The 22778-nt window shown below is 32.7% G+C and overlaps 1 protein-coding gene across 1 annotated transcript; it reads left to right on the forward strand.

Moving 5' to 3' along the window:
• Positions 1 to 11491: 11491 nt before the first annotated feature.
• Positions 11492 to 12715, forward strand: LOC130945997 (uncharacterized mitochondrial protein AtMg00810-like). The gene has a single exon (XM_057874679.1). It carries the CDS (start codon positions 11492 to 11494, stop codon positions 12713 to 12715), a length of 1224 nt encoding a protein of 407 aa, XP_057730662.1.
• The last annotated feature ends 10063 nt before the right edge of the window (positions 12716 to 22778 follow it).

Below are 22778 nucleotides of genomic sequence, written 5' to 3' on the forward strand. Positions count from 1 at the left end.
CTGCTGCAATTGGGGAGGGAGAGGGAATGAAGTAGTGAGCGTTGGAGAGGGGGCTGCAATGGAAAGGGAGAGGGAAGGGGGTTGCGATGGGGAGAGAGTGTGTATTGGGTAGGGGGTTGCGATGGAGAGGGAGGGAGGAGTGTCATTGGAAAGGGAGAGGGAAGGGGCTGCGATGGGGAGGAGGGACTAGGGTTTGGAGGTGGTTTACCAAGTCACAGCGGCCACATTAGCATTGTTCTTGCCGGAGATTTGCTCCGACGAGTTTGAGGACACGCTTGTCAAATTTTAAAATTTTTTAAGGACTATTTTGTTAATAATAAAAGTCAGGTACCATTTTATCAGCGTCAAAATTTTTCGAATACCGATTTGATATTTAACTCTAATTAATAATCTACAAATAATTATACGTATTACAATTACGGCCTTTGCATTTATATTGGAACTTTCTCTAATAAACGAAAAAATGGCACATATCACTAATTTTAACTAAAAAAAATATCTGTATAAAATCTGTAGAAAATAATCTTTACACTAGTGTGACCCATAATAATATCATGTGATTGTCATGCTTAATTAGAATATTTTGCTAAATAAAAAGTGATTAGTGTTAATGTTCTAATTAGTTATATATATAGTTCGTTTTTTATATAGAGTGGTTTTGCTATTCACTTCTTTTGTGTGCTCCTATTTCTTTCTTTCCTTCTTGCTAACCTCTTCATCTTCTTTTATTTATTGTTTCTATACCCTTAAAGTTTTAGTGCTTTATCATGGTGCGATGAGTCTTTCTCCTCTTCTTTTTTTCTTCCTTCGCACAACTTATCCAACAGAAATTGATGAGAGTGTATCGTCTCCTTTTCTTGTAATTGTACGAAACGATAACTCCGATCAACGAGTAGGCAAAAGAACGATTTAGATTTGTTCATTTCGTAGTGACTCTATGGCCGACTCCGTTTCCAGCAATAGTGTTTTTCCAGGGTTTGATATTCACACTCTATCTCATCTCCCCATCTCCTCAAGTGTATTTTTTCTTCATCCAAATAAAAATTCTGGAGTTTCAATTATTTCTGTGAAATTGGATACCAAAAACTACAATGAATAGTTCAGAGCGACGTTAATTGCGCTAAAATCTAAAATTAAGCTTGAATTTGTAGATGGCACATTACCGAAACCTAGTGTAGATGATTCCAATTTTTCAGCATGGGACAAGTGTAATACCTTTGTCGTGGCATGGATTCTTCAATCCTTGAGTAATGAAAATTCGAAGTGTCATTTGGAATGATATTGATGTGGATATTTGGAATGATTTGAGGCATCGTTACTATCAAGGTGACATCTTCAAGATTGCAGAACTGGAAGAAAATTTGTTCTCTTTGAAGCAGGAAGATTCAAGCATCATTGATTACTTTACAAACTTGAAGGCTATTTGGGAAGAAATTAAAAATTTTAAGTTTATTTCCCTTTGTGTAGCATGTGAATCCACGTGTATTTGTGGGCTGGAAAAAACTTTGAATTCAGAAAAAGGAGACTTATATTGTTCGATTCCTTAGGGACTTAATGAGCAATATCACAATGTTCGTTCACAAGTTATGCTTCCTAAACCTCTTTCAGATGTTAATGAATTTTTTTTTTTGTTCACACAACAAGAAAGACATTTGAGTTTGACCGATGAAAATATACATGATCCACAAATCGTGCTAGCTGCTGCAAATTCTTATAGCTTCGTTAGTCGTGACTGAAATTCAAGATTCAATTCTTGTAGTAGGGGTGGATCTGGAAGAAGCAATAGAGGGAGGGGTCGAGGTAGTTTTGGTAGAGGCTACCCTAAAATTTGTTCATTTTGCAATAAGATTGGGCACTTAGTAGATATTTGCTACCAAAAATACAAGTTCTTTCCCCATATGAAGCAGCAACCTAGAAGCACTAGCATCAACATGGCCACAGAAAAAAAATGTGATGACAAGAGTAGTTCAAACTCAACTCAACTGACAGATCCAACTAGCTCTACAATGACATTGTCTCTTGAATAGGCAACTCCTTATGTCTATCATCCAACAAGAAGATACTCAGCCTCAAGGTGCCAACCCAGCTCCTCATTCAACATATTTTTTCCTTGTTTACAATGAAAATTTTTTTTTCAAAATCTTGGATTATGGACACAGAAGCCACTGACCATGTTACTCACACCATATTAAATTTTGTAAGTTATAGACACATCAATCCTATTTTAGTTAAACTTTTCAATGGCTCGCAAATTACAACATAGATCATTAGCACCATTATCTTCACCAAAGACTTATTTCTCACCAATGTATATTTCATCACTCAATTTTAATCTCATTTCAGTTTTAAAATTAATTAAAAATCTATATTGTAAGTGTTCTATAACCGATTTAAGGTGTCAAATTCAGAATCTAAATACCTAAAAGATGATTGGCACAACTAAGATGAATCAAAAACTTTACATGCTCAAACTGTCTGCAAATCAGAAATTGATTTTTCTTCCAATTCAAGTCATATCACACATAGCACAAATAGACATAGCACATAAATTAGATAATAAAAGTTTTGTGGCATTTTAGATTAGGACACATACCACAAGATAGAACGTGTAGCATTCAAAAACTATATCCATTCATTCATGGTAAAAAAGGTATTATATCATGTGATTCTTGTCATTTTTCAAGACAAAAGAAATTATCTTTTTTCGATAGTATTACAGAAATAAAATGTTGCTTTGATCTTATTCATGTGGATATATAAAAATTTATTGCTACTTTTTTTATTAATGGTTACAAGTATTTTTTTACTATCGTGGATAAAAAAAGTAAATTTATATGGATATTTTTTATGAAACTCAAATCAAAGGCAAGTTCCCTCAATGACACTTACCGGATTGAAGATTTGACTTTGAATAGGATTTTTGTCCCAATTTATAACAGGAGTTTAGAAATATTTTTGAATTACAACGTATGTCCCTTTTCTCTACTCTAAATGGTTTTTAGAATTCTCCATCCATTGGTACTTTTAAGATTAATTGTGATGCTAGTTATTTTGGTTCGGGTGATAGTGTTGGTTTTGCTTGTGTTATTAGAGATTGTAATGAGAGTTGGCAAAGGGGGTGTTTGGGAATGATTGAGAGTAATAGTATTCTTCAAGGAGAATTGTTTGCTATTTGGAGAGGATATCTCTTAGCTTGGGATGTGGGTCAACGAGATGTTATTTGTGAGACGGATTGTGTGGAAGCATTTAATCTTGTTACTCAAGATAGTTTTGGGTTTATTGATCCATTGGTGCTCAAAATAAGAGATATCATGCATTGGAATTGGCGTGTTGACTTTCGTTTGATTATGAGAGATGCAAACACGGTGGCAGATACTATGGCAAAGATAGCGATGAAGTTACAACTTTCGCATGTGGAGCTTCTTTCACCTTAGGAAGAGTTTAAGAGTAATCTTAAACGGGACTGCCCCTCTATTTAAGCAGTTCCTTGTTTTGTTTGTTTTGTTTTTCTTTGTTTAATTTATTTCAGTCACCAAAAAAATATCGTGCATCTCAATTCACGTCCTCCTTATTCTATAGGATTCATTCTCGGACCATCTTTTTACTTATCCAAAATAATTCAACAGAAAAAATGATTGGAAGGCTTCTTCCATATTTTCAACTGAATTGTAAATAATGACCATTTTGAATGGGCTCATAAATTTTACTTCAGACAAAGTATGCCAATCTTGGAATAGATAAGAGATGGTGTCTTCCTCATCTATAGGAATTACTGACTCTCCAATAACACTCCTTTGCAATTTCTTTATCATACTTGGTTCCATACTACCTTTAACAATTTTCGCCATTACCCGATCTTTGTTTTTGCACTTCTCAACCACTTTATCATCTTTTCAATAATCAGAGCCAATAAGACACTCTTTAAAAGATCTTCTATAACCCACATGTCCGTTTTCCTCCGTTCTTTGAGAACATTGTTTCTCCTTCATGTTATAACCATTAGGATTGGCACTATAACCATCCTTAGTATCACCTTTCTCATACTTAGCTTCTAACACCGGTAACTATACTCCACTTACATTCCAACCATCACGGTGATAAACTGCCCTCTATATATGGTTGTTGAAAGCGTATCTGACAAAAGTAAACTTATGAGAAATCTTCAACCGTTTCTTTTTCGATAGAAAAATATCAACAATCTATCCCTCTTTACTAAATATTTCCCACAACCATTGAAGATTCACCAATTGTGGTATATTATCCACAAAAATAATAAATGATCTCTACTCTACTCTTATAAAATTTTTAAATGTCTTTGGGTTTCGAATATTTTTAGAATTTACTTCCTGCTTCTTAGCAAAAAATTCTCTATTTTAGAACTGATCTTGATGAATACTTGAGATTTTATTCTTAACATGTATTTGTTGACTTTTTTTTTCATCATCTTTCTATTTTTCACTTCTATTATCATTCTCCATAATATTCAAAGAAAAACTCCTTCTAACTAAAATATATATGAGAAAGTAGCATTACAGTGTGCCCGGACTCCGCTGGTAGCGCAAACAAAATGACCAATACTTTTTAAGCAAAAAAAAATTATTAATTAATAAGATATTTTTTGAAACGTTTGGACATTTTGATATGTTTTTTATTTGATTTTTGGAAATTATTTTTGGGCTTTCGATCATTTAGCTTAAATCACATTTTATACTCACTTTTTTTTTAACTTAAGACTACTATATACATCTTTAGTTTAAAATCTTGAGTCATAATGTATATGATGATTTCAGAAGGTATATGGGAGAATTGATACGGCATTTCATTCGACGAAAGAATCTTTATTGGAGCTAGCATATCTTCAAACCCCATCATCGTAGTCCAACAAGCACCTACAGTGTTTGTAGCTTCAATGGAATATGACCATGTTACAAGAAAAAATAGTATTTGTAATAAAAAAATTATTATAAAAAATTTGAATTTTGAAACAAAAAATAATTTATAACAAAAAAAATTATTACAGGATTATATATTGTAGTACATCTCATTATAAAAAATTTTTGTAACAAAAAATAAAATTATTATAATACAAAATAATATTTTATAACATTTTTTAATATAAAAACTAAAATTTATTACAAAAATAAAAATAATTTTTATTTTTAAAATATTTTTCGTAACAATATATTTTTTTTCATAAAAATTTTGTTATAAAATATAACTTAATTTTATAATATTTTTCATTCCTTTAGTTACAAAAACACATTTATTTTGCAACAATAATTTTTTTCATACAAATTATATAGATCTTTATATATAACAATATAAATTCTTTATGTGTAACAATATAGATTCTTTTTATAGGTCTAAATAAATTATTATTTGTTAAAATATACATAATTAATTTATTATTGGATACAATATTATAAAATTAATTTAAGTGGAAGGTGACCATATCTTTTTATAATAGTATATAAAATATATCATATATAATAATTCATCATGAACTTTAGATAGATTGGCATCCATTTTAAAAAATTTCCTAAAATCAAATAATGACAGATTCGGCCAAAACAATGTCTAAAAAGTCTAAAATAAAACATCTTATTAATTAGTAATAATTATTGCTGCTTAAAAAAATGGTTATTATCCAATTTAATCTCTTAGCTAAAGTGTGACAAAAGACTGCAACACATTTGACATTTGATGACAACTTGATGAAACTGTAACTTTTGTCGTTTTTTGGAGACATTTGACATTTGCTGGTTTTGTCGACAAATTTTTACACATGCAGATATGCACTTTTGAATTTTAAATGGGTATCACACAACATTATTAGGGATTATGGTGTTTGATGCTATGATGATAGAAGAGAGCAATCGGACGGTCATTTGAGTTAGTAACAGTTCGATTTATGTATGACAGCCACGTGTCGCACATGCACCAATGGCGTGCTCCACTAATCATGCGGATACTAGGGATAATAAACATCTCATGTCATAAAATTACTCATCCCAAAAACTTAAGTTGATTTTGGAGTTCACCAAGGATCGAACCCTTGACTTTTCAAAACTAGAATTCTAATACCATGTCATGAACCCACTCATCCCAAAAGCATAACCTAACAGGATAATATAACACTGATGGTCATATCTCTAATACTTCCTAAACCTCCATTATACACATTATACGCTTAGACCATTGGTTCCTATACTTTTCCTTATATTATTAATTATTTTAGTCATCTTAATATATAAGTTATTATTTTTAAATTTTTTTATTTAATAAAAATAATAATAATAATAATAATAATAATACAAAAACACATTTATTTTGCAACAATAATTTTTTTCATACAAATTATATAGATCTTTATATATAACAATATAAATTCTTTATGTGTAACAATATAGATTCTTTTTATAGGTCTAAATAAATTATTATTTGTTAAAATATACATAATTAATTTATTATTGGATACAATATTATAAAATTAATTTAAGTGGAAGGTGACCATATCTTTTTATAATAGTATATAAAATATATCATATATAATAATTCATCATGAACTTTAGATAGATTGGCATCCATTTTAAAAAATTTCCTAAAATCAAATAATGACAGATTCGGCCAAAACAATGTCTAAAAAGTCTAAAATAAAACATCTTATTAATTAGTAATAATTATTGCTGCTTAAAAAAAATGGTTATTATCCAATTTAATCTCTTAGCTAAAGTGTGACAAAAGACTGCAACACATTTGACATTTGATGACAACTTGATGAAACTGTAACTTTTGTCGTTTTTTGGAGACATTTGACATTTGCTGGTTTTGTCGACAAATTTTTACACATGCAGATATGCACTTTTGAATTTTAAATGGGTATCACACAACATTATTAGGGATTATGGTGTTTGATGCTATGATGATAGAAGAGAGCAATCGGACGGTCATTTGAGTTAGTAACAGTTCGATTTATGTATGACAGCCACGTGTCGCACATGCACCAATGGCGTGCTCCACTAATCATGCGGATACTAGGGATAATAAACATCTCATGTCATAAAATTACTCATCCCAAAAACTTAAGTTGATTTTGGAGTTCACCAAGGATCGAACCCTTGACTTTTCAAAACTAGAATTCTAATACCATGTCATGAACCCACTCATCCCAAAAGCATAACCTAACAGGATAATATAACACTGATGGTCATATCTCTAATACTTCATAAACCTCCATTATACACATTATACGCTTAGACCATTGGTTCCTATACTTTTCCTTATATTATTAATTATTTTAGTCATCTTAATATATAAGTTATTATTTTTAAATTTTTTTATTTAATAAAAATAATAATAATAATAATAATATAAATCAATGTTGCTTATAAAGATTAAGTGATAATTAGCATGTTGTATTTAGAGATGTTATGCACTGAATTTAGCTAATAATGTTGTTGACATAGGCTTATATACATTAGATAATACATGTTCCGGTGCGATTAGTGTATTTAATAATTATTAGAATTATAATTTTAGATATATTTAAGTTTTATTAGTAATTGTTAGAAATTAAATATAATTGTGGAATTTTTCTAAAATATATTTAGCATATTTTGAGTAACTAATGAGTTAATTATTATAATTATATTAGTTATGTGTTAATAAAAATATATGTTTTAAATTTAATTAATTAATTATTGTTATATATATAATATAATACAGTATATAACTATATATAATTAATATATTTATTATAATTAAATTTTTAATTTTTTAGATATAATTATTATCGTTATTATAATAATATTAGTTAAGTAATTAATATAATAGCCGTAAGTGTCAATGAATGAATTTAGTGTTAATAAATTAATTATATTTATTTAATACAATTAATTTATTAATACTAAATTTATTGTTAATTTAATAAATTATTTATTGTTATTAATAAATTAGATATTTTTAAAATTTTTGGATATATAAGTACTAAGTTATTTTAAGTAATTAATTATTATTTTAGTTATATAAGCCTTGTTTGTATGTATGTGAATAATAGAATAAACGTGGACCTCTACTTTTAATAATAATATTAGTGTTATTAAAAAATTATAATTAATTATGATATTATATTATTATTCGGATAATTAATAGTAATTTGTTAAATATAATTAAATTATGTTAATGACAACAAATAATTTTGTTTTTGACAGGATAATAGAACAGAATAACAGAAGTTTGTTAGAGTCACTTAGCAATTAGTTAGCAACTAATTAGTGGTAGCAGGTGCAGCAAGTCACGTGTCTCAACATATGTATATAAACTCTTATCAGCTGTAACTGCTACACAATAATCACATTCTCATTCTCTTATTCATTCATCTAAGCTTCATCTCTCTCTCACACAACACTCTGAGTTACCGATACCATTACATGGTATCAGAGTTCTAGGGTTCAATGACAGAAACGTCTCAAGCCATGGCTATTCCACCACCAGTAAGTGGAAGCATTGCAATAAATCAACCAGCAGCAGTGGTGCACAATTTTTCAATTCCGATTTCAATCAAGTTAGATTAGGAAAACTATTTTCCTTGGAAGGATCAAGCTGAAGCCTCCATCGAAGCTCATGAGCTTGTGGATTTCATCAATGGAGTGAATGTTCCAACACAATTTCGATCAGAAGAAGATAAAAGAAATGGCATAGTAACTGCAGAATTCAAGATCTGGAAGAGGCAAGATTCTTTCTTGAAAACCTGGCTCCTAGCCTCAATGACTCCGTCATTTGCAGCAAGAATAGTAGGATGTACAACCTCTCATCAGATCTGGCAGAGACTTTAGGGCTTTTTCGCTGCACAAATGAAAGCCAAGGTCAGGAAATTGAGAGCAAAGCTCAGCAACACAAAGAAAGAAGGTACAATGGCAAATTACTTGTTAGAAATAAAGAAAACTGTGGATGCATTAGTGTCAGTAGGAGCTCAAATTGATGAATCAGCACATGTTGAAGCCATTCTTGAAGGCCTCTCTGAAGAATATAGCTCCTTTATCACATCAATCAACACTAGAGACACGCCTCTTCAAATTGGAGCGTTAGAAGCAATGCTGATGGCACAAGAAGAATGGTTAGAGAAATTCAAGAAAGCAGAACCAATGATGGCAAATGTTGCACAGTTTCATCCGTCTCAACAGCGCAGATACAATTCTGAATCTATCTATGGTGATAGAGAAGGATATAGGAATTTTTCAAGCAATAGAGGTAGTTTCTTGCAAAGAGGACGAGGAAATGGCAGAATGAACTCTAGTCGAGCAAATCCGCGACGAGGAAGAAGAAACTATGGCAGCTATGGAAGAAATTATGATAGAATAGTCTGTCAAGTGTGCGACAAGGCAGGTCACAGTGCTCGTGATTGCTGGTATAGATACAATAATCAGAACAATAGTGGAGGTGGAAGCACTCAGTCAACTGGCAGAACTAGTGCTAATATTGCTACGAGCAACATTCTTCTAGATCAAGCAACAGTTTATGATCCAAATTGGTACCCGGATTCTGGTGCAACACACCACATGACTCCTGACAGAAGCAACTTCTCTGAATTTACATGCTACAATGGCAATGAGCAAGTAATTGTGGGTGATGGTAATGCCTTACAAATATCTAATATTGGAAGTTCCGTCTTAAAACCATTTTCTTCAAAGCACGTTTTTACGCTAAACAAATTGCTACACGTTCCTGAACTCACGAAGAATCTTTTGAATGTTCATCAATTCGTTTGTGATAATAATGTATGGCTTGAATTTCATCCTAACAACTGTTTGGTGAAATGTCCGAATTCCAAGGAGACGCTCCTCCAAGGAACTGTTAAGCAGGGTCTATATAGTTTTGGCCAAGCTAAAGCACAAAGCCTAAGCCCAGCTGCACTCACTGCCCATGTGCAGAAATTATCCAACTTCAAGCTGTGGCACAGGAGATTAGGTCACCCTTCTTCTCAAATTCTGTCCAAGATTCTTAATAATTGTAAAATACCCTATCAAATTCCCTCATCACTTTGTAGCTCTTGCTGTATAGGGAAATCCCAACAGCTTCCTTTCCCCACTTCTTCCTCAACTTTTTCTGCGCCTTTAGAATTGTTGTACACAGACATTTGGGGTCCCTCCCCTGTCCCTTCAATAAATGGCTCACGTTATTACATTCACTTTATTGATGCCTTTTCCAAATTTACATGGATTTATATTCTTCAAAGTAGATCACAAATTTATTCTGTCTTCCTTGCTTTTAAGAAAATGGTGGAACTCCAATTAGGTACTAGGATAAAAGCATTACAATCTGATAATGCAAAAGAATTTTTGTGTTTATCTAACTACTTGAGGTCTGAAGGAATTGTGCATAGGTTCTCTTGTCCACACGTTCACCAACAGAATGGTGTAGCAGAAAGAAAGCACAAGCACATCACAACCATGGGGCTCACATTGTTGGCAGAAGCAGCAGTGCCTGTTCAGTATTGGCCTGATGCCTTCATGACTGCTGCAACCTTAATAAACCTACTACCTACACCAGTGTTAAATTTCCAATCTCCAAGCTGCAAATTGTTAGGAAAAGCTCCCTCTCTTCAAATGGTGAAAGTATTTGGCTGCTTATGCTTCCCTAACACTCGTCCTTACAACAAACACAAGCTGCAATTCAGGTCTGAGCCCTGTGTCTATCTTGGCCCAGCAATTCACCACAAGGGGTTCAAATGCCTCAAAAAAGATGGCAAGATTCTTATCACAAGAAATGTCACATTTCAAGAAGATCATTTTCCCTTCAAAGACCCAACTCTTGGCTTTACTCCTCGTTCATTACCTTCTCCAGAATCACCCTTATCCTCCACCATCTTAACTATCCCTCTCATTCATTCCACCTTGCCTAGTTCAGTTCCTCCTCACCAATCTATTAACTCAGATCCCCAATCTACAGATTTGGCCTATCAAGTCAGCAATTCACATGCCAACACCACTAATTCCATCAACCCTTCAAGACCTGCAGCTGTCTCCACACTCTCTGCACCATCTAACACTCATTCCATGACTACCCGTGCCAAGAACGGCATCACCAAACCAAAACTCTTCAATTCTGAACTACACTCCTTCCCTTTACCCAAAACAGCCAAAGAAGCCATGACAATACCACATTGGCGACAAGCAATGGAAGACGAATATGCAACATTGATAAAGAACAGTACCTGGCAGCTCACTGCTCTGCCTCCGAACAGACGTGCAATTGGTAGCAAATGGGTGTTTCGTGTTAAACAGAATCCAGATGGTTCCATCAACAAATTTAAAGCCCGACTTGTTGCTCAGGGCAAAGGCCAAGCATAGACTTCAAGGAGACCTTTAGCCCTGTTGTCAAGCCAGCCACTATTCGGGTTATTCTCACTCTAGCATTGCAAAATCACTGGCCCCTAACTCAACTTGATGTGAATAATGCATTCTTGAATGGAAGCCTGCAAGAAGAAGTATATATGAGACAGCCGCAAGGCTTTGAAATTGGTGGCTCGGAGGTTGTGTGCAAATTAACTAGGTCGCTTTATGGTCTAAAGCAGGCACCCAGATCCTGGTTTAATACTCTAAGGGCAGCACTATACACTCTGGGATTCTCCTCTACCAAATCAGATGTCTCCCTGTTCTTCAAACACACCAGTGAAGCCATAGTGTTCCTCCTTGTGTATGTGGACGATATTATCGTCACTGGAACTTCAAAAGAGGCCATTGCCAAATTAGTGCAACAACTTCACTCCAAGTTCTCACTTCGAGATATGGGAGAATTAAAGTATTTTTTGGGCATTGAAGTCACTCGAACATCTTGTGGGGGCCTACTACTGTCCCAGACGAAGTACATTAATGATTTGCTAAAGAAGGCTAACATGGGAAACTCTAAGGCTGCTGCTACCCCTATGACTTCTAACTTGAAGTTGACATCCACAGATGGTGTGCCATTTGAGCATGTGAGTCTGTACAGATCTGTTGTTGGAAGCCTCCAATACCTCACTGTCACCAGGCCTGAAATTGCGTTCTGCGTCAACAAAGTCTGCCAATTTATGCAAACTCCGCTGGACAAGCATTGGAAGGCGGTAAAGCGTATCCTCAGGTATCTGCAAGGCACAAGGACCATGGGGCTTCATCTGCGCAAACCTACTGAATTGATCCTTACAGGATATACTGATTCTGATTGGGCCTCAGACATTGAGGATCGCAAATCCACTGCTGGCTATTGTGTCATGTTTGGGCCGAACCCTATTTCTTGGTGCTCAAAGAAGCAGGCTGCAGTATCTCGTTCCAGCACAGAGGCTGAGTACCGTGGCATTGCCAATGTGGTAGCCGAGCTGCTTTGGATTCGAAATCTACTTGGTGAAATTCACATTCTTGTACCTACCCCCAAAGTGTATTGTGACAATGCAGGTGCTGTGTTAATGTCCGCAAATCCTGTGCTTCATTCTCGCTCAAAGCATTTTGAGATTGATCTCCATTTGGTGCGAGACCATGTAGCCAAAGGGCGAGTCCAGATTCATCATATCCCTGGAGATGCTCAAATTGCCGATGTCATGACTAAGGCAGTCAGCTCCTCACGGTTTGTAACCTTTCGATCCAAACTCAAGATTGAGCAACCTCAATCGTTGAGTTTGAGGGAGGATGACAGGATAATAGAACAGAATAACAGAAGTTTGTTAGAGTCACTTAGCAATTAGTTAGCAACTAATTAGTGGTAGCAGGTGCAGCAAGTCACGTGTCTCAATATATGTATATAAACTCTTATCAGCTGTATGTAACTGCTACACAATAATCACATTCTCATTCTCTTATTCATTCATCTAAGCTTCATCTCTCTCTCTCTCTCACACAACACTCTGAGTTACCGATACCATTACAGTTTTACAGTTATAAATTGTGATAAAATAATTAAATATAATTTAATTAATAGAAATTTTAATTATTTAGTGTTTATAGATAATTTTGTTTGATGTAATATTTTACTACGTTTTGTAAGAATTATGAATGTTGATGTGTAACTACATTCTTACTTCCATAGGATCTGTACAATTTTATTGTTGAGGAGTATTTACGATAGATTAGTTTTTATTACGTTTTTTAAATTGGAGTAATTCAATGTTAGTCGACAATGGTAAATATTCTAGTTGAGAGATGACACTCAAATATACATATTGAAAGATGTGGCTGTAATTCTTAGTCTTCTGATAAATGGTATTTCAATGACAGGAATGACCATAAGTAATCACGATGACTTAGGCGCTAAATACTTGCACCAGTTTAGAGTTGCCTAAGAAGGCAGTTATAAAGTTGATGTGGCTTCTGAATAAGAAAGATCGTTTAAATTTGACGGATGAAATTGACATTCAGAGATACATGAAATGTCACATCATGTTATTATTTGGAGGTTTGGACAATCTTGTTTGAAAATAAGTCTGGGATAACAGTGCACTAAAAATTTCTGCCGTTACTCAACAACTTCTCCAGGATAAGAGAATTTATAGAGGGATCAGCATCTACCAATGACTTTATTGCTTCTGCAATTGTGTTGGAATCCAGCTTCGAATAGTCTTGAGAAATGATAGCTCTAGTACAAGTGTGACTACCATTGTACCTGTTTATCTCCTAACAGTACTTCCTGTAGATCATGCCAACCTTGATCAGTCAATCACAGCTTGTGTCATATTATATATATTTGGCATAAAATATCACTAGTTCCAACTCATACACTCTAATAGTATATACCTCTACAAATAGTATAATCTTTGATAGATGTAATAACAGCTCCTCTAATACTGAATTCCATTTTCAACCATCTGCTGTAATAGAAGGCTCTACTACAACAACATCATGAAATAAATATTTAATAAATAAATAAAATTAAGGGTAAATACCCTTTCCGGCCCCTGAGCATTTTAACTTGGGACATGTCGCACCTTTATCATCCAGAAACCTCAACCAGGTCCTCAACCATCGACATAAGTGGACAAATCGACCCCTGTGACCGGTTGCCAACAGGTTGCTTGGATGACGTGTCAGGTGGAGGCTGAGTTGTCAACTCCAGGTGCCACGTGTAAGAAGAAGTTGTTGCAGGGACTAAAAACCCCCTCCCTGCCCAAACTGTTCTCATCCCCACCGGCAACACCCTCCACTCACCACCCCTCCCCAGCACTCCTCCACCACATCCTTTCCCTTCCCAAACTATTTGCATCAGGGCTCACTCCTTCTCCGATCATGGAATCAAACATATCCACCACATCCTTTCCCTTCCCATGCATGGCCAACCCACCAATCATGGCATTCCACGCCACTACACTTTGCATACATGTCAACCAACCCAGTCCCCACCATGACACCCACATCCCACCCAATTTCCTTCACAGCATACCCATGAACCCACCTCCCCAAGCTCACATCCCCAGACTGCGAACAAGCCGAAAAAATCGAACAAAGGCTCACATCATTCAACACAAACCCACACCCAAAAATTATTTCCCTCAAAAGCTCAAAAGCCTCCCTAGTCATCCCATTCTCAACATACCCCACAATCATCACAGTCCAAGCAACCTCATTCCTCTCTGGCATTTCATCGAACACCTTCCGCCCATTCTCCAAACCCTCCCCTTTCACCACACCTTCCAAGACCACAGTCCAAGACACCACAGTCTTCAACCCCATATAAGCATTGCAGACTCTAACACACCCAGAAACCCCAAGCTTCACCACAAGTGCATGAAGCTGCGTTGTGATCAAGGAGAGAACGATCCTTCTTCGTTGTGGCTCAACGACCCTTCTACTTCACGGAGCAGCATTGAGGATGGAATACTGTCTTTTACTTCCGGCGTGATCTTGCCGGCTTCCAATGTGAAGTCCGGTGGTGGCGGAGGCGGAGATTCAGATCATTCGGATTTATTCGGATTTGGAAGCTTCTGTGGTGAAGGAGGCTGTTGAGCCGGAGAAGAGGGAGGAAGCCGGCAAAATGGAAGGGAGGAGGTGCTGAAGGGTTTCCTGGTTGAACGGCGGCGGAGGAGGTGGTTGTTGTTGCTGTGGTGGTGGTGCTGCGGAGGTGGAGGTGGAGGCGGCGGATTGTGGCGGAGGGAGCCAGAGAGAGGAGAGGTCGGAGGAGCTCATGAAGGCTGATTTTTGTTTTTTCAGAGACAGAGAGATTGGGTCAGGGAGTAGGTTGCATTTGAGTTAACTCAATGCAACGACGCCGTTTCAGTTGCAGGGAGGGGGGTTTTGAGTCCCTGCAACAACTTCTACTTACACGTGGCATCTGGAGTTGACAACTCAGCCTCCACCTGACACGTCATCCAGACAACCTGTTGGCAACCGGTCACAGGGGTCGATTTGTCCACTTATATTGATGGTTGAGGATCTGGTTGAGGTTTCTGAATGATAAAGGTGCGATATGTCCCACTTTAAAATGTTCAGGGGCCGGAAAGGGTATTTACCCTAAAATTAAAATTAAAATATATCTACAAATGATAAATTGTAAATAAATATTTATGAATTTATATTTTTAAAATCAATTAAAGTTATACATTATAAATAAATATTCAATAAATTAATATAAATATAAACATATATTTATTTCTAATCAAGTAATTATCCAAAATTCAACTAAAAAGTTAGTTAAACCTAGTTAGATAATTATCTCGAATTTAACTAAATAAACAAATAAATAAATACTAGTTAATAAATTATATTCCACAAATTACTTGTTATTAATTGATCTATAGTATAAAAAATGACAAAATTTTATTCTTTCTAATACTAGTCAAGTAATTATCTCAAATTTAACTAAATCTATAACATTAATCTATCGTACAAATATTCAAATTACATACATGCATTCGTATATTCAAGAAATTCCGGTGTCATGGCCTCCAAATCCAGCGCGTGCATGAAAGATAGCTCTTCAAACGAATGTACATTTGCCACTTCTGCGACATCTACCACCCATAGTGCCATCAATTTGATCTTCGTCTTTATTAGTTATTTGGATCAACGATCTTATAGTTGCTTTCAAACTTCTCCTCGTTATCACTATTGTAATCTTCTCATTCGATATTTCAATCGAATTCAAATTGTTCGAACTCAATATACATCTCGATGAACGATATATGTGAGTGAGTTTCATATATATTAAAAATATCTCTTACATGTTCGCTTCATCGATTACATATTTAGTTTAAAATTGAACGAACCCACTAAATACTATATATATATATATATATATATATATATATATATATATATATATATGTACAAATTTTATGATACTCTCTTTGATATTTGAAAATCTATTTTCTTACAAATCATACATTTTAGTTATTCAAATAAAAGTGTGAAAGGAATAACAATATCAAATAAATTTTCACATATAATTTCACTCCTTTAAATGTTTGTAATAAAGTCTAACCATAATAATATACTTTTAATATAATTCTATCATCTATTTTATTTTTTCTACTCACGTTGATAAAATTCAATTTCACTGTTGTAATTTTTGAAAACAAAGTAAGAGAGTATGAAGAGATGAGAGACCAAGAAGAGAAAAAAGAGAGTTCTGCACACATAAATTATAATTTGTCATTATCCTTTTAAATTTTTTTTATATACAAAATGAACCTACTGATTTAGGTGTTTTCGAAATAACAAATATTAAAAATTCTCAAATCAAATCATCTAATTTGAGTTTCTCTAAATTTAAGATTTTTTCGTCTAAAAAATTGGACTATCCAATTTGTTTGCATTTTTTATTAAAAAAATCAAACCCTCTGATTTTACTATTTTTAATTTTAAAAAACAGCCGCCCCATTATAGGATAACACGCCCAATTCTATATCAAAGTATAACACACGTACATTTTTCGTATAAAAAAAAAATGAGCCATAGATATGTTATCTACTTCTACATTAGAGAAAAATACTTTAAATTTAAGTATTCACTGCTTCTTTAAAAAAAAATGATAAAAAGCGGAGAAAGTGATTAAGTGAATGAATAAAGAGTATATACCCATTTTGGTCCTCAAAGAATTTCAGACTGGACACTTTAGTCCCCAACTAAAATTAATTATTCGATTGGTCCCTAACAATTAACTCCGTCAGTCACTTAAGTCCTTTATTCCGTTAATTCTAACGGAGGACAAAATAATCCCTGACAACTCTAACAGGGGACAAAATGGTCCCTGATCTCCTTTGTTTGGAAACGACACTGTTCTCTCCCAATTTTCATCATATCTCGCATAACACTAACAGTTTAATACTGTAACTACAAACTACACAATGCACACTCTATAAATTTAATGTTCACAAGAAAAAAATCCTCAACTTATTCTCAACCAATTCATACTCAGGAAACTAATGTCTATGTCTCTCAGCTAGTTGTCGTCTTCGATGGATCCCATGAATCTAGACGGCAAGTCTGATTTGTTAAGACTCGTCGTTGTTGTTGCCATCTCCCTCCTCCTCTGCCCTAACATCTCCATTACCACATTGTCCACCATTCCGATCACTTCCTTCAGCTTCTTCTCCGAACCAATGTTCAGTAATCGCTTCAGTTTCCATATGAGCGGCAACGACGACATTGTTCGTTGTAATAGCTTGGATGCGAGGTTGAAATTGTCTGCCAACTTAGACTCCGGAAAAGAAAGAATGAAACACTCGATGTCTATTTGAAATGAGAATTTGCATATGATGTCAAAGGAGAATCTTCTCATGATGTCCTAACGTCCAACAATCTATATTGGTTGCCGAAGAGTGGAGAAAGGCGTGCCCTTAGAGTAGTTGTGGAAATTAGTCTTGAGGATGTCGTGGACATTGTCGGGGTTAGGTGATGTTATCAAAAACGTGCAAGTGGATGCTTTTGGTGGGTGAAGTGCAGAGGAGGTGGATGTACCAGTCACAAAGATTTAGGAAGTGTGTGGTCCATGACATCTTGAGGTAGGTGCGACACGTGTGACAATTACACCATGGCTTAATCTTAGAGCTAAAGAGGAGGAAGGAAAAGATGGAAAAAAAGACTGTGAAAGTGAAGAAGAAGAGTATGAATGTTAGGGTTATGCGAGATATGATAAAAATTGGGGAAGAATAGTGTCGTTTTTGAATAAAGGGGTCAGTGATAATTTTGTCCCTTGTTAGAATTGTCAGGGATTATTTTGTCTCATGTTAGAGTTTTTAGGGACTATTTTGTCTTCCGTTAGAGTTGATGGAGCCAAGGACCTAAGTGACTGACGGAGTTAATTATTAGGGACCAATCGAGTAATTAATTTTAGTTGGGGACTAAAATGTCCAGTCTGAAATTCTTTGAGGACCAAAATGGGTATATACTCATGAATAAAAGACAAGTGGAGTTTGCAATAATCCTATGATAGCCGAATTTTAACTTCTTTTTTTTCTTTGGGTTTTGATCACGAAAACACTTTTAGTTTTGTTTTAAATTACATGGTATTTTTTGTGTTGGTTTTAAATATCGTTGGTGTTTGTTACATACACCAGTTGGGCCTTATTCATTTTCCAAACTATTAAAATCTTCAATTCATACTCGGCATCAAAATAAATTTTTAATTGAATTTTTTGATATTAAAGTTTTTTGGTGATATGAGCTTTTCTTGTGGCCCATTATCTAAAGAACACATTTGGGCTAGCATTCGTTCATCTTCTATACACCTCTTTATCATCTAAGCCCACAACTATACCATTGTAGAAATACCATAAAAGAGGTATCAATGACAAAAAAAAAGAGGTATCTATTACTGTACCAAAAAAAAAAGAAGTATATGTTAAATACTATGAAACACGGACACTTCACTGAGTTGTCATATTTGCGTGTCAGATACATCTTGGACACAACACTCGTCCAATACGTGTGTCTGTTATGTTCAATTGTGTTTTAATAAAAAATTAAAAAATTTTATTTAGACACGTTTAGACATACCTAAATATCATCACGTATCAGCATATCCAGTCTTATTCTTAATATATATTATTTAATAATCTTTAAAAAAACAAATATTTTCATAAAAACCCCATATTGAACAAATGGGTCTACAATAATCCATTGACAAATCATTTTGCTTTTTTTTTTTGTCATGTAAATCATTTTATTTTGAACAAGCCAAACATGTGTAAGAAACTCGAGCAAAACAATAACATGAAAACCAATGACTCTTAAAACAAATCAATGAAGAACATGAAGTGCATCAGGAGTAAATTTTTTTGAAATAAATTAAAAAAATTATTTATTTATTACGACAATCTTCATTAAAACTAATAAATTCCTATTTTCACAATTTAGATCGCATTGGTATAATTTTTTCATTTAATTAACATCATTTAAATAGATATCATTTAAATTAATAATTTAATTTAATTTAATAAAGATAAATACTATCATAATAATGTACTCATATAATTAATTATGTTTATTCAATTTTAAAAAAAAATAATTATTTTAAAATTGATAATTTTAAAAATAAAATTATTTGTTTTCGAAATAATTACTTTTTAAATTTATTTCTGAAAATTTTCTGCATACAAGAAACTGTGCAAAATGAATACAAGTTTTTATTAAGTATTGATCCTACTATTTTCAACAAATACTTTTACGTAAATATTTGTTTTTATTATAACCATATGTATGTGCATATGGATTAGAATAAGAATCTTTTAATTTTTAAATATATGTAAGTATTACAATAATATTTTCATAAATTATGCATATAAGTTTTACAATGATATTTTTATAGGGTATTTAACCCTAAGGAAGTCTTAGAAGTCAGAAAATTGTTATTTTGCTTAGGGTATTCAATTGATAGAGTTTGTAAAGCTCTCAGATAAGATGAAACTAATGATTAAATAAAATAACTATTCCATTTTTCTTAAATTCGTTTTATCTCACTCACTAGAAGTGACTCAGACCAAATAAAATATTAAATATTTGAACACAATATGTATTTATTGGAAATTGAAAAATCTTTTATATTTATTTATTTTATTTTATTTTTGATACTTTATATTTATTTTCATCTGGCCTTTTCTTATTCTTTTTCGGCTTAGCTTTACTTTTTTTTCGTCTTCAGCTTGGCTTTTTAAAAAATTGTTGAAGTAACTTTTGCTCTTTATAATTTTGATTTGTTGAATTGAAGAGTATAATATGATGTCAAAAATAAATAAATAAACGAGAATAGAAGAAATTAACGAAAAATAACTTTTGTTTTTGGGACTTAAATGAAAAGAAATTTTTTTTTTGTCAAATGAATTGGACAACTCCCAATCCTAGACATTACATTCATACACTCATGTATTACACATTCACACAACTCATTCACACATATTACATAGGAGTACACATAAATAGTTTTATATTCCTCCATAAAAACTTGAACCCAGTGTAGCTTTATAAGAAGCACACAAAGTGACCATCTAACCCAGGCCTCGGCTGCAACGAAAAGAAACTTGAAAAGGATAAAAGGAGGGTATTGGGCTAGATAGCTTTGCTTTATTACCCAGTAACCCCCTCTACAGGTCAAATTCAATTATGCTTAGCTTGGATCAAGAATAAATACATGTTTGCGAAAGAAAAAAAAATTAAAGCGAAAAGGAAAAGCATTTATTCCATTTCACTATCTTTATTTTCTTTTATTTTCTTTTCTTTTCTTTTCTTTTCTAATCCTTGTAACAGGAAAAGTTTGAGGAGGAACTTCGGAACTGGATTACTCATACTTGTTCACCCCATACCTTAAAGCAATTTAAATATTATCTAATGTTAAGTGTACTCAATAAAGAGGGACGTAGTAAGGTATAACGAGTTTTTAACTTTTAAAAGGTGACCATATATAGTAGTTTGTAAAGAATTCAGACATGAGGATAATATCATTTAGCTGAGTTTAATTTGCTTCTGTTCTGTAATTTTTCTTTTGATTTTGTCAGGTAAACAATAATTTTTATAAACAATATAAATAATAGATTTTAAAATTAATTCAATAAAATAAAAACATACTATATCTTTATAAAATTCAGAAGTAAAAAAAGAAAATTATCATATACATAACTACATTATTCACTAAATTCGTTATTTTCCTATACTTTTCTTTTTTCTAAATTTTTCTAAATCTATCATTATTTGTCGTATAAAATTTATTTTAGGGTAAAATATATTTTTTATTTTTAAAGTTTATGAAAAATTTTAAAAATATTTTTAAATTTTATTTTGTTTTAATTTTGTTCTAATATAAAAAATTTTATTTGCATCAAATATATCCTTAATAGTTAAATTTTTAAAAAATTTAGAATTAATCCAGTAATAATAAATGACAAATATCTCTGGATTGCTTGTATTGATGATTGTTCTTGATTTCTTATAAAATTATTGTTGAATTGATCTTAAGTATTTTAAAAAATTAGCCGTCAGAAATATATTTAATGCAAATAATAAATTTTTGAAACAAAATTGAAATAAAATAAAATTTAAAAATATTTTTAAAATTTTTAACAAATTTCAATAATAAAAAATATACTTTATCTCTTATTTTAGTATCCTCTTTTTAAAATCGAATACCTATAATCTTTTGAAGGAAAAAAAAAGTGTTATCAATCTAAACATGTTACTAGAAAGAGCAAACTATATCACTATAACACTATCAAATTAATCAAGTAGTAGGTAAGGTTGTCTTCTCTTCAATAATCTTGAGTTTAAAAAATATGATATTTATTTGTTTGATATATAAGGGATCATTTAGGCATACTTCTAAATTCTTTGACTATAGATATTTACTAAGTTCCCCAACTAAAATGATATACCTTTACATACAATAAATCAAGATGGAATTCACATCTTTTATAATACAAGATCGTTTCTTGTTGATTAGACGAACCATTTCACCTAGGGTGTGTTTGGAATTCTATAGAATTGGAATTCATTTGATTTAAAATTAAATCATTTGTTTGAATAGATATTAAAAGAGGAATAGAATTGATTTATAAATTCTATAGACTTATATTATAATTAAACTCAAATTTCTTAATTTTTTAAAAGATATAGTTTGAAATTAAAATGATTTGATGTCTTAATTAAAATATAAAAAGTCATGTTTACTATTTAAATATTAATGTAATTTTAATTGTCTAAACAAGTTATTCCGATCCAATCACTCGGGCAGTCAAGATAATCAAATGGACTAAGCAGACAGCACTAGTTGTTTAGGTAGATCGAACTGATTGTGATTATTAGTGGTGATAAAAAATTATATAGTATAAAATTTATTTTATTTTTTAAATTAAATTATTATTTTACATTATTAATTTTAAACACAATAATGTTATTTCTAATTCAATTCATTTCAAATTAAATCAAATAAATTCTAAGTATATTTTGGTAAAAAAACACCATTATTGTTGATAATGTATTGTTAATAATGTCTCATTGGCAAAATAAGTGAACATAGGGAGGGGTGGTTTGAATAAATAGCAATGCAAGGAGAAGATAAAACAAAAAACAAAAAACAAAAATTAGTAGTTACCTGGGGGTAGATGAATTAATTGACATCAGCAAAGTTTTGGGCGTATAAAATCTATTTTAAATATAAATACTCTCACTGTCTCACATTAACATTTTCTTTGAAAAAGTGATTGTTGCCTTCTTGGTCTTAATTTCTCCTTAAAATAATAAGCAGAAAATAAAACAAAATTGTTGAATTCAATTCCTGTGCCAAACCAAATAGCGAAGTCAAACCGCCGCCGTTATTTTGTGACTAAATCC

This window comes from Arachis stenosperma, chromosome 8 (genome assembly GCF_014773155.1).
Source record: "Arachis stenosperma cultivar V10309 chromosome 8, arast.V10309.gnm1.PFL2, whole genome shotgun sequence".
Taxonomy (NCBI): Eukaryota; Viridiplantae; Streptophyta; class Magnoliopsida; order Fabales; family Fabaceae; genus Arachis; species Arachis stenosperma.